Source organism: Daucus carota, chromosome 4, assembly GCF_001625215.2.
Source record: "Daucus carota subsp. sativus chromosome 4, DH1 v3.0, whole genome shotgun sequence".
NCBI classification, from domain to species: Eukaryota; Viridiplantae; Streptophyta; class Magnoliopsida; order Apiales; family Apiaceae; genus Daucus; species Daucus carota.
In genome coordinates, this window is record NC_030384.2 from 30,312,893 (window position 1) to 30,326,861 (window position 13,969).

The 13,969-nt window shown below is 40.5% G+C and overlaps 1 protein-coding gene across 1 annotated transcript; it reads right to left on the bottom strand.

Moving 5' to 3' along the window:
• Positions 1-10,720: 10,720 nt before the first annotated feature.
• On the bottom strand, positions 10,721-12,689 carry LOC108217197 (uncharacterized). The gene is made up of 5 exons (XM_017390041.2): positions 12,588-12,689; positions 12,343-12,423; positions 11,570-11,809; positions 11,076-11,153; positions 10,721-10,981 (listed from the first exon to the last, which is right to left on the bottom strand). The coding sequence occupies exons 1-5, from the start codon at positions 12,687-12,689 to the stop codon at positions 10,721-10,723; spliced, it is 762 nt and encodes a 253-aa protein (XP_017245530.2).
• Positions 12,690-13,969: the final 1,280 nt, after the last annotated feature.

Sequence of the window (13,969 nt, forward strand, 5' to 3'; positions counted from 1 at the left end):
AGTAGGGCCTACCGGCCCTACACCCTCAATCCTAAACCCTAACCGTCAGCCAATTTAATATACAGTACAAATTAATCATTCTGCAACCCAAACCTAAACCCTAAATGTTAACGGTTGTAAATTTATTTATTCCGCCGGCGTCTCGGCTTCAGGGCCTTCGGCCCTACACCCTCAATCCTAAACCCTAACCGTCAGCCAATTTAATATACAGTACAAATTAATCATTCGGCAACCCAAACCTAAACCCTAAATGTTAACGGTTGTAAATTTATTTATTCCGCCGGCGTCTCGGCTTCAGGGCCTTCGGCCCTTCAGCCTCGCTTAATTAGGGTTTAGGCTCGAGGGAGTAGGGCCTACCGGCCCTACACCCTCAATCCTAAACCCTAACCGTCGGCCAATTTAATATACAGTACGAATTAATCATTCTGCAACCCAAACTTAAACCCTAAATGGCCCTACACCCTCAATCCTAAACCCTAACCGTCGGCCAAATTTAATATACAGTACGAATTAATCATTCTGCAACCCAAACTTAAACCCTAAATATTAACGATTGTAAATTAATTAATTAGGGTTTAGACTCGAGTGTTTAGGGCCCTAAACTCTCAATCCTAAACCCTAACCGTCACTCAATTTAATTTAAAATATAAATTAAATTTTATAAAATCCAAATACAAATCCTAAATATTAATGATTATTAATTTATTTGTTTAAATTTACTTTTTGTTATCATAATTAAATTTGCTTTTTTAATTTACTTGTTTGTTGCATAACTAGGCCTACCGGAAACCTACTGCTGGACAAAAATTTCATAACGATGCTGAAGTATGGTCAACCACACTTGTGTATGTGGCAATACTAGCAGAATCCCACACTTAGTCTCTAAATGTTAAAACGCTACTGTATGTAGCGTTTGATTGTTATATAAAACAAAAAAACGCAAAACGATGTCACGTTTTGTTACAAAGGTGAGACGCTAATTCAAATACGTCTTTAGTGGTTATTTAGGGCCTTTTCTGAAAAAAAGTGTATTTTGGACATTAGTTCTGTTATTTTTGATAATTAGGGTCTTTTTTTCGTCGGGTCTTTGTTAAGAGTAAAACCCTAGATTTCTCCGATTTGGGGAAAACCAGCTGATTGGCGGGAAACGATAACATCCAAGCTTTGATTGGTGAGACGCTAATTATGAAATTATACTTTAAAGAGATCTAAAAACACATGTTAGAAAATAATGTATACAATTTATGGGACAGAGGCAGAGGTTACATAATTTTTAATATATACTAATACATGGTAAAGCGCAAGTGTCAAAATTGAAATAGAATAAAAGAATACTACCACTGCTATAAATCCGGATATTAGATATAAATAAAACTGATTATGTTGTTGTAGTTGGGAGAGTTTGTAGGATAAGATAAAGAGTAAATTACATATTGTGTACCTGAAATTTGCCATATATTCGATTTGTGTACCTGTAGTTTCGATATAGCAAATTGTGTACATCAAGTTTGAAAAACTTTACATAGTGTGTACAAACGTTAAAATTTTGTTAACGGCGTTAGTTTGTTTTTGAAAAAGCTGGTGACTAAACTGCAGTTTTACTACATCAAGCATTGCTTTCTTAACCTCATTAACATAATTCCACAACTTAGCATATTTTTGAACATGACTAAACTGTAGTTTAGTCATAGGGGTGAGCATTCGGTTCGGTTAACCGAAACCGTACCGAATAACCGAAATAATTTCGGTTCAGTTTACTGAAATTTATATTTCGGTTCGGTTTTCGGGAGCCAAATTTATAATTTTCGGTTTATCTTCTATTTACAAACTAAAAAATTGGCTGCTGACTGCTGTTACTTGCTCTGCTTGGATCTTTGATGATTTAAAATTGTAGATATCAGACTTGCAAGCGAGAGTTTCACGTTTTCAACTATATTTTAAGAATTTCGGTTTATAAATTCGGTTTTCGGTAATAACCGAAAATTAAATTTCGGTTCGGTATTCAGTAGAAGTTTTTGATAAATTTCGGTTTCGATTAACCGAAAAAAAATTCGATTTCAGTTCCGGTTAACTGAATGCACACCCCTATTAGTCACCAGCTTTTTCAAAGACAAACTAACGCCATTAACAAGATTTTAACGGTTGTACACACTATGTAAAGTTTTTCAAACTTGGTGTACACAATTTGATATATCGAAACTACAGGTACACATATCGGATATGTGGCAAAGTACGGGTACACAATCTGTAATTTACTCTAAGATAAACTGCTGAGACGAAAAGATATACAAATTGTAGGCCGTAAATTAGCTAACTGGTGTAGTTATGAAAAGAGGTCTTGTGTGACATGACATCCTTGCATGTTACCTTCAAAATTTCCTATGAATCTTGGAGTTGGAATGTTAAGATGAAATGTTCTGACTTAGAAAACTTTGAGTATCTCAGTTAGGATGATCAATTTTTATAATTTGTTGCACCGAAAAGAATAGCATGATTTTCTGTTCATAATATCTTAATACAAGATCTTTAATACTCGGAGTTTCTCATACTTGAGAATTATTAATACGGTTTTTCTAGTGTGTGTCCATGGGCACACGCTAAGCGCGGAATTTGATAAGTTTGAGAGGTTTTGATTGCTCTCATATCTTAATAATAGTGGACCCCCCTGCAAATGCACCAACCACACCAATCAAAATCTCCCAAACATATCAAATTCCGCGTTTAGCATGTGCCCATGAGCACACACTAGACAAACCCTTATTAATAATCTAAGAAATAGCAAGAGTAATTTCAGATGTTATATTATTATGTGTAAGTGTATAAGATCTTGGAAGATTCCCAGGTTGCTCTTTTCATTAACTCCTAAACGCCATAAACGCCATCTAATCAGAAATCACAAAAGGCAACACAATAATAAAAAATAGCTCTGCATCACGTGGAGAGTTCGAATCTATTTACTAATTATACTTTTTTATTGTTTATGGATTGGCCTTTAACTATGTTCATGTCAACGTCATCTATTTTGATGTTTTTTCTTTTGCTGTTCGAAAATCTGTTTCTTGCCTTCGCTTTAACCTTATTGTGTTGTAGAAATTTGGGTTGCAGATTCCTTCAAAACTTAAAACTAACAAAAATCTCAAAACAACTAAAAACCAGAGCCATATAGGCAAAGTACAACGAGTAGAGTCTGAAGTGCAAACAATTTAATATAGTTTCAGTCAAACTACAAAGCAGCCAGTGTCACTGTCCTCTTCTATTGCAACTAGGTATTACTATCAAGGTTGTAAAAATCGGAACCCGGTCCAACTCGGTTTGGTTTCGGAAAAATGAGTACTCGGAACTCGGGAGAGTACTCGGAATGAGTTATCGGATAACTAATCGGGTATTTTTTTTAATTAATTTTTTCTCTTATAAATAGTTATATACTGATTAATAATAAAACTATCTAATAATATTAATATTTTAATAACACGCTTGAAATAATGAAGTTCAAATAAAAGTTATTTGTTTGATGGTTTTTGACATAATAATCATTCACAAGTTTTAATGATAAAACACATATACTTTCTAATTAATGTCAATACTTTGCAAAAAAACACTCAAACAAATATAAATTTATGTTTAGTCTCTTTTGAAATAATTTTCAAATAAAACAATAAAAAAAATGGTAAGTCAAACTCGGATTTGACCTCGAGTACTCAGAGTCAAACCGAGTTTTGACCGATTTTTTAATAAATCGGTTTTGAACCCGATTACTCGGAACTCGGATCGGACGAGGGGTTAAAAACGAGTACTCGGAATGAGTACTCGGCCGACTCGGCGATTTTTATAACATTGATTACTATATATGAGATCAATACACTATCCCGGAAACAACAATAGGCCGATACAGACTACCTTCTTAACTGGTCGATGTGTTTATGTAACCTTATTGTCCTGTTTAGGCTTCAAGTTCCTCACAAAATCATGCAAATCCCTCATGGACTCGCTGTCAAGAGCAGAAACATCGAGCTCAATTTCCCCATCTCCATCAGGGGTTGTCAATTTAGGATTCCGCTTGGCCACAATCTGCAAAATCTCATACAAATGTTCCTGAGCCCAGTCTTGCAACACCCGCCCCAACTGATCCCTTTCCTTAACACACATTTCTCTTCATGTGGATTTTCTGCGGCCTCTGCCTCTGTCCTCTTCTGCTTAGGTACAGTTTTGCCAGCAACTTCCTTGCTAACTTTCTTAGGCAATGCCGCATTTGGATGCTTCTGCAGGGGCCTGGTGTTTGCGTAAACTCAGCCAAGGGCTTGCTAGCTTCCTCTGTTGTGCACGCTTAACCTCAAACTTTTCATAAGCCGGGTCGAACAGTTTATCAAATATCTCAAGCAAAACAGCAGCCATAGCATGAACTTCGGGGCCGTTTGGGTGAGCTTAAAATAAATGTTTTTTGCTTAAAATAAATAAGTGGAGTAGAAGTTAAAAGCAAGATAAGACTTATAAGTGATTAAAGTGTTTGGGAAATAAGTAGAAACCCTGAAACAAAAGCTAGTATTCCTAGCTTTTTATAAGTGCTTCTTGACTTATGACACAAACGGTACGAATAAGTGCTCCTAACTTATAATCCAGAAGATGGACTTATAAGTCCCAAACAAACAGCCACTTCATCTCCTTTGCGATTGTACAACATAGCATTATCAAAAGTCAGTCTGACATCATTGGCAAAATCAAGCGGATTCCTGTGAACACGCTCACCAAGCTTCCACTTGACAACCTGATGATAATCACGAAGGTTCATTAAAAACCCAACCATGCTTATGGTTCATTGTAATAGAATGCTAGCAAAAATGAACAAGGGCTCCAAGCAACTTCTCAATTAATAGCAACAAAAGACTGAGAAACAGAGTATTAGTACTGATTATAGCGTAACAAACTGCAGAGCTTTCGAGAGGCTCGCTCTCTCCCAGATCTATTAAGAAAAACTACACACAATATTTCGATAAACCCCCTTCCACCGTCTTGCTCTGTCCTTAACCCTAGCAGCTCTCACCTTTCTCCAATGACACAATTGCCCCTGCATTGGAAATGTCTCTTTTACCCTTGAGCCTTGTCCTTGTAAATACTTTCATATTTGTGCCTTGACCCGGATGTGTTACATTTCCCCGCCCTGCAAGATTCACCTTGTCCTCAAGGTGAAATGAAGGGAAACGCTGTGACGTGAGTGTGATGTCCTCCCAAGTCGCCTCAAATGTGGGTAATCCCTTCCACTTGATTAACACCTCCATGTGAGCTGAGTTACCCTGGTGCACTTGCCTGACAGCTAAGACCTCTTCTGGTTCGACTACCAACTCCAATTCTGGAGACAACTGGTCTGGTATATTTGGGGACACAGGAGCAGTGCCAATGAACCTCTTCAGCTGGGAAATGTGAAAAACAGGGTGAATCCGGCTTGAGGCTGGTAACTCCAATTTATACGCCACCTTCCCCACCTTTTCCAGGACTAGAAATGGCCCATAGAAGCGAGATGCTAGCTTCTCAAACGGCCTCCGTGCGAGAGAACTCTGACGGTACGGCTGTAACTTAAGGAAAACTTGATCCCCGACCTCAAACACCTCATCCCGACGGTGTGTATCAGCAGCAGCCTTCATGCGTTGCTGGGATTGTAACAAATGAAATTGCAAATCAGCTAAAATGGCATCTCTTTCCAGCAGCATTTCATCCAAACTATGCACTGGGGTCTGACCACGACCGAAGTGTAACAGCTGAGGAGGATCGCGGCCATACACAATCTTGAAGGGACTGAACTTTGTAGAACTGTGGGGAGCAGTATTATAAGAAAATTCAGCCCATGACAACCACTGAGCCCAGGATTTTGGTTTGCCCCCAATGAAACACCGCAAATAAGACTCTAAACCCTTGTTCACAATCTCGGTTTGGCCATCCGTCTGAGGATGGTAGGCTGTGCTGTGCTTCAAAGCAGTCCCCTGTAAGCGAAATAGCTCCTTCCAAAACAAACTCAGAAAAATCCGGTCCCTATCAGAGACAATGGAAACTGGGAAGCCGTGTAAGCGTACAATCTCACGAACAAAAACCTCCGCTACAGTGGGAGCAGTGTATGGGTGTTTCAACCCAATAAAATGAGCATACTTAGATAAGCGATCAACCACAACAAAAATCGAATTAAATCCTTTAGACAAGGGCAACCCGTCAATAAAATCCATAGAAATATCATCCCAAATCTGAGATGGTATTGGCAAGGGCTGTAATAGCCCGGCAGGAACCTGTTGAGACGCCTTTTGCTGCTGACAAATCAAGCATTTCTGGACATATTTAGCCACATCTCTCCGCATACCAACCCAGTACCAATCCCCTGCTAAGCGTAAATAGGTCCTAAGCTCGCCCCCATGGCCACCCACCGCCGAGTCATGATACTCATAGAGCAAGGAGGGAATAAAGCTGGAGGACTGTGATATTACGCAACGCTCTTTGAACCACAACCGGCCTTCTTTCAAATAAAACCCATTAACATTCCCAGTACTCTGGCTCACCGTGGTGACCAACTTCTGTATCACCTTGTCGGCTGCCAATTCTTTATCTAATTCTGTCCAATCTATGGCAGCTCGCGAAACCAAGGCATTCAACCCAATTCCCGCTTGTTTCCGGGACAGAGCATCCGCAGCTTTGTTAGTCAGCCCTGGCTTATAACGGACCTCAAAATCAAATCCCATCAGCTTACGGACCCATTTCTGATACTCCACATTCACCTCCCTCTGTAACATGATATGCTTAAGGCTCTGCTGATCAGTGCAGACAATAAAATGGCGGCCCGCAAGGTAATGTCTCCACTTCTGAATTGCTAGGCAGATCGCCATCAATTCTTTTTCATATATTGATTTTTGACGGGCCTGGACCCCCAACAATTTGCTGTAGTATGCTAGAGGTCGGCCTGCTTGCATCAGAACCGCACCAAGGCCAAATCCGGAGGCGTCGGCCTCAATCACAAACTCTTTTTCGAAGTCTGGTAATGCCAACACAGGGGGGTTAATTAGAGCAGCCTTAAGGTTCTGAAATGAGTTCGTAGCGTCCTCAGACCAGCCAAACGAATCCTTCTTTAACTGCTGAGTCAATGGTTGAGCAATGTGGGCATAATTGGCTATAAAACGCCGGTAATAGCCGGTCAAGCCCAGAAATCCGCGGAGCTCCCTTAAATTGCGGGGTTGAGGCCAATCCAACATTGACTGGACCTTCTCCATATCCACAGCCACCCCAGCACCCGAAATCATGTGCCCCAAATATGATATAGTAGTCCGCCCAAAGTCACATTTCTTCAAGTTAGCATACAACTGATGTTTGTGAAGCAGTTCCAAAACCAACTGCAGGTGATGAATATGCTCAGATTCGGACTTGCTGTACACTAGGATGTCGTCAAAAAAGACGAGGACGAAGCGTCGAAGGTAAGGCCGGAACACGTCATTCATCAATGACTGAAAGGTTGCCGGTGCGTTCATGAGGCCGAAAGGCATGACCACGAATTCGTAGTGGCCATTGTGAGTTCTGAACGCGGTTTTGTGTGTGTCCTCGGGGGTGACAAGGATCTGATGATAGCCAGCCTTAAGATCGAGCTTCGAAAAAATCTGTGCTCCCTTCAATTCGTCCAGTAGTTCCTCAATGACCGGAATAGGATACTTATCCGGAATTGTTTCTTTATTCAGGGCACGGTAATCCACACAAAACCGCCACGATCCATCCTTCTTGCGAACCAACAACACCGGGCTCGAGTATGGGCTTTTAGAAGGTTTAATGTAACCGGCAGCAAGCATTTCTGCAATTAATTTCTCAATTTCGTCCTTCTGACTTTGGGGATAACGGTAAGGTCGAGTACCCACTGGATTGCTGCCCTGTCTGAGATTAATGGAGTGCTCATGACCCCGGCTTGGAGGTAAACCTGATGGATTCTGAAAAACTCCCGAAAACTGACCCACAGTTGTGTGAAGGAAGACCGGAATCCGGTGTAACTGCTGTTCAAAAGACTCCGCAAGAGACACTGATGTATCCAACTGGTTGCACTCCACCCAATATCCCACACCGGTTTTCCGTAATTGACGAAACATGGCTTTCAAGGACACCTTGGCATGAACCAAAGATGGGTCACCCACGATGCGAACTGGGAGTCCATTAAGATCAAAGCGCATCTCCTGGGTCTTCCAGTTAGTAGTGACGGGGCCCAACTTCTCAAGCCACTGTACACCCAGAATTATATCTGAACTTCCCAAAGTTAGCGGCAAAAAATTCTCAAACACAGCCACGCCCCCAGCCAACTGGAGTTGAACATTCTGGCATACACCCTGCCCAGTAATGGCTTCCCCATTGCCCAAACTCACCCCAAATTTACCCGACTCTGTGACAGGCAGCTGTAGTTTCTCTACGACAGCCCGGGACACGAAATTATGCGTGGCCCCGGGGTCTATCATCACCACCACTTCCTCAGTACCAATATAACCTAACAATTTCATGGTTTTAGGATTTGAAAGCCCAATGACAGAGTTTAGTGATACCTCAGTATGAAAGGGGTTCTCCGGAACCGGATCCTGTACCACTAACTCCACCTCTCCATCCTCTGCATCCTCCTCCATAAGCAGCACACTCAGCTCTTTGTTTTTGCATCTATGCCCTTGAGCCCACTTATCATCGCAACGAAAACACAACCCCTTAGCTTTCTTGTCCATCAACTCCTTCTCCGTGAGTCGCTTGACTTCGCCCCATGGCTTGGCACCACTGAGCAGTGGGGGCAGTACCTTAGGCGAGGCCACAGAAGCCTGAGATTCAGACCCACTAACTGCACCACCCTTGTTTGGCACTGTAAAATTCGAACCCCCTTTTCCCGTCACAGCATAAGAGCCCGATTTAATTGAGCCTCCCCCCCCTTTTAGAGTGCCAGTCACCTTATTGCGCTCTTCTACTCGCATAGCCAATTCCATGGCCTGTTCGAGTGTAATGGGATTCAACAGACGCACCTCGACCTTGATATCGTCCCGCAGGCCATTGATAAATTGTCCCATCAAAATATTCTCAGAGATGCGGTCAAGAGGTGCCGCCATCTCTATGAACTTTCGACGATAGTCCAGTACCGTAGTGACTTGAGATGTGGCCAACCACTGCTCATACAACGAGCCACCATTAGTAGGTCGAAACTGACGGAGGATGAAGTCCTTCAAATCCACCCACAACCGTATTGGTCTCCTCTTATGTTCCCACTGGTACCAACGTAAGGCGTCACCCTCCAATGCCACAACAACAGCCTCGAGCATCTCCTCCTCAGTCAGTCTATAAAAGCTAAAATAGCGTTCAACCCTCAAAATCCAACCGTCAGGATCAGTACCATCAAACACTGGCATATCCAATTTTCTATACCGCCAATTGCCCTGACCAGCCCCTGAGCCACCCGAACCATATCCCCCATGTGTCGTATGACTCCCAGGAACTCCAGATCCAAAATGCCCAAATCCCGGACCATCATTCACAGGCACCCCCATCCCCACTGAAGGTCCAAGTCGACCTCCCACAGCCACCGAAGGGCCCCCTCCAGTACCCCCAATCGGCGAGCCGAGATGGTTGGCACTGCCCTCTCCCTTGTCTACCACTTGGCCCAAAGATGAGTGAAAACTCGAAAGGGTAGATCGCATCTCAGAGTGAAACTTCAATTGATCAGATCTGATCATATTAATCATTTGTTCCTGGTGCTCACGAGCACGACTAAGGCGCCCTTCCAGTCGCATGGCGAGAGTATCAAGTTCCTCACCTTGCTTGCGCACCGCCACAGCTTGCCCTTCCACCAACAACTCAGTCAACGAATGCTTCATTGCAACCAGAGCTGCATCAACCGCCTTAGTCACCATTTCCGACATCGACTCCTCAATTGCTGTCGCCTTGTCCTCCAATTGCTCGATCCGCTGATTAACAGTCGGTGGCCCCATAGATCGAAGGCTCTGATACCAATTGTAATAGAATGCTAGCAAAAATGAACAAGGGCTCCAAGCAACTTCTCAATTAATAGCAACAAAAGACTGAGAAACAGAGTATTAGTACTGATTATAGCGTAACAAACTGCAGAGCTTTCGAGAGGCTCGCTCTCTCCCAGATCTATTAAGAAAAACTACACACAATATTTCGATAAACCCCCTTCCACCGTCTTGCTCTGTCCTTAACCCTAGCAGCTCTCACCTTTCTCCAATGACACAATTGCCCCTGCATTGGAAATGTCTCTTTTACCCTTGAGCCTTGTCCTTGTAAATACTTTCATATTTGTGCCTTGACCCGGATGTGTTACATTCATCAATTTATCCAACATCACACCGCACTTGCTCATCATGGCTGCCTCAACTTTTGGAGTCTCAGTCCAATCCAACTCCACAGTCTTCTTTTATGTATCAGTGAAAGGGGAGTGAATGCGGTGGATCACTAAAAATGATGACATCATTGAAAGGGGAGTCATTTGTTCTTCAATCAAATAAAGAACAAACACAACTAAAACAAATGTCAGTCAACTTGCGATGAAATACATAGTTTAACAAAGTAAGCTTTACAAAGCTTGCTTAGTGTACCAAAACCATTTAGTTCCAGAAAATTTACAAGCTTGGTTTCGAAACATTTCCTGATTCCAGCATCCAAAACAACCAGTCTGAAAGCGACAATTGTGTATTTTACAAGCATGATTCCAGTAAATAGGTACTAGTTAATTTTGGCTGGCACCGACTAGCCGTGAAGAACGCCTGGTTGTCCTCATTTCAGATTTGACTGTGCAAGTCTGAGAGGGACCAGATCCACTAGTGTCGTCCTCAGTTCTGCCGCGTCTCTGCTTCTTCCTCCTGGGGGGTTCAGGAGGTGGTTCGTTCTGAGAGTTTCCATTTTGCAGCTCCTCCTCATGTACAACAAATTCACTTTTGGGCACTGAATAATTCCAGTGTGTGCCAAAACCGGGACAGATCCTCTCCGCCTGCAGATTATAGGTGTTGTAGACAATTTGACAAAGAACCTGTAGTTCAAATTAGTGGTAAAAGATGTGACAACAGGAAAATTAGACATATTACCTTTCTTTGGGAAAATTTCCTCGTCAGACAGTAGTTATGGATGCGAACATTAAAACTTTCATTTGAACATGGATCTGCCTGAAAACAACCATCAACAGCAAATATTTATCAGTCATCTAAGGGCTGAAAATGTTATCTTAACCTTTTTATATCAAGTAATACTCCATCAACAAAACTACCAAGTGAGAAATAAGTGAGTGACATGTAAGAAACAAAGGAGTATCTAAGCAACCAGTAAACAGGTTGAGGAGATATGTTGAGCACTACAATGGAAATTTGGTCAATATATATCACGTGCCTTGCTCTTCATTGCTGGGAATATTTCTATACAGGAATTTTGGAAATCCATTAGATGTGATATTGCTAATAAAAAGAACAAAAGGTAATGCAATTTTCATATAAAAAGAAAAACATGCATTTTTCTAAACTCGAGAGAGCTCATATAAAGTAAAAATACTCATGCAGTCCTCAAAATAAATGGTGAAAAGAGGGACCTTCACTCCAGCCTCATTACAGACATCGCAAGCAGGAACATCATTACTACGAAACCAGCTCCTTAGGTCCAAAAAGGATCTAACACCAAGTCCAATCCTACCATCTGAGGTTGGACATAGCCATTTATCACGTACTAGCTCATCAAGAGTTCGTTCCTTCTGGGACAAAGAAAAATTTCTGAAAGCAGCAGGAACCTGAGATGAAACACCCTGTGACTCTGGCCCACCTCCATTAGGAACCTAGATACACCAAAACATTCTAATTTCTAAGAGAAACCGCAAGAATCAATTCACAAGGTATATTCTCAAATTGTGTTGCAAAGTTTCATTTGACAATAATTATAACTTTGGCACAGAAAGTGCAAACAGTCAAGAGCTAAATTAAGCCCTAGCTTTTCAGCATGACTAGATTAGCCGGAACAGCATGATTAAAGAAAGAATAGGGGAGAGATAAAGACCAGATAAGTAAACTAAAGTATAAAGAGAGAGTTCTGGTTTTTTTGGTCATATATTTAATAAACACACATTATGTCTACTTCAAAGAGGCTTTTTATACATCCCACACACACATATAGCCTTTGGCAGTAGAACTACCAAAGAATTGTGCAAATTCATTATTGTAGCAAGATTCTATATCGTATTAGATAATAATCAAACAAGGTAAATGAGAAATCACAGATTATGGGGTGAATATTTGTAAGTGAAACATCAAAATGTACACATTTATGGATTCATGCTCATGGAAATATTTAAGATAAGTAAGGCATAAGTACCTGATTTTCTAACCGTGTATTAAGAGCATCAATATTGGTAATGCTGCCTTTTGCAGTGTCATCTTGTATAATTGCTTCAATCTGATATTCAGTGCTTGCAGGTCAGAAATAAAAGCAGGCTACTAATAAATGGTTCTGCTGATAAACTGAAGAGCTAAAAGCGTTCCACACAGATATAACTGGATATAACAGGTTCCTATATCTGACAAATAAGAGTAGCTAAGCATTTATATTAGAGAGCATACACAACCCATAACCTTATACATCCAATAGTATGCACTTTCACCTCTAATAAGTACTAGTATTGCTGCATCAGCAGAAACATAAGGCAAACTAATACCACTCATACTCGAAAAACTGCTTATCCAGAGATGCTTGTATATTTGTATCTAATAGTAAGACAGTATGAGCTGAAATAGGCAGAATTCCAAAGTCCAGGAGGGTAACCATCTGATAGATAGTACTATAAATCTTAAATGCGTTAACTATTGATTTATTATAACTTTAGAAAAACATTTAACGCTGGATAATTTATCCTTGTGAAATATCTTGTTGACTATGAAATGGGGCATGGAATCTTTTAAAACAACTTAGTTTCTCAAACCAGGTACTTTCTTTACACAATTTCTCCAGCTAACAGATTCTTACCAGATATAAGAACAAACTTAAGCAATAACAATAAGTGTGGCGTATTAAACAAATCGTACAAACATTCATACTACCAAAAATGCAAACAATGCAGAGGTAGACCAACACTTACAATTCCTTTGTAGAAAGCAATTTGAGGAACCGTGTACTTAGTGCCAAGCTTGGACTGTTCATCTGCAACATTGTTAACCACTCCATATTACACCGTGCCATCATACTGGTTTCTGAACGCACGTAACTCAAATTGAACATAAGCAAGACAGGAATTTATCTTCTTGAGGTAATCATGGAATAACCGATCATTATCTGGTAACAAAAAAATATAGAACAAACAATTAACAAAGTATGTTAAAATCAAGAATTACTAGTACAAGTAGTTCCCTCGGTCACCAAGTATAACAACCACACAGGACTATCTTCATTAATAGTTTACAGAAAAACAAGTCCCCATAATTACGATAAACAAAAATGCGGAAACAGGTTACACTGACTTAAGCTAAAGACTTTTCCATGTCATTAAATTCATATACTTATAAAAGGTTGTGTCTGAATCCATTGATACACATTTCCATCTAATTCATTTGATCCACCGAAAACTCCAAACAAAAAGTAATGAATAATATGGAAATTCCAACACTCGAAATAACAGATAAAAATTATAGGAAAAAATCCAATCAATGTCTAGACTCTTCTTTCATGATTAGTTTCACAAAAAAAGAGTTACAAACATGGCATTTACTTGAGCAAGATACTTATCCATGTCACCAAATTCAATCACTTTTATAAAGTTGTGGTCTCTGATTATCGTAATCTCTTAATATACATTTTCATCTAATCTTCAAAATGATCCATTGCAAAACTCCATACAAAAGGCAAAAAGTAAATACAAAAGAATAGCATATCAAAAATACCCAGCAAATAAGTCCACAAAATAATAATTGCTTCTTGTATAATTGCTTCAATCTGATACTCAGTGCTT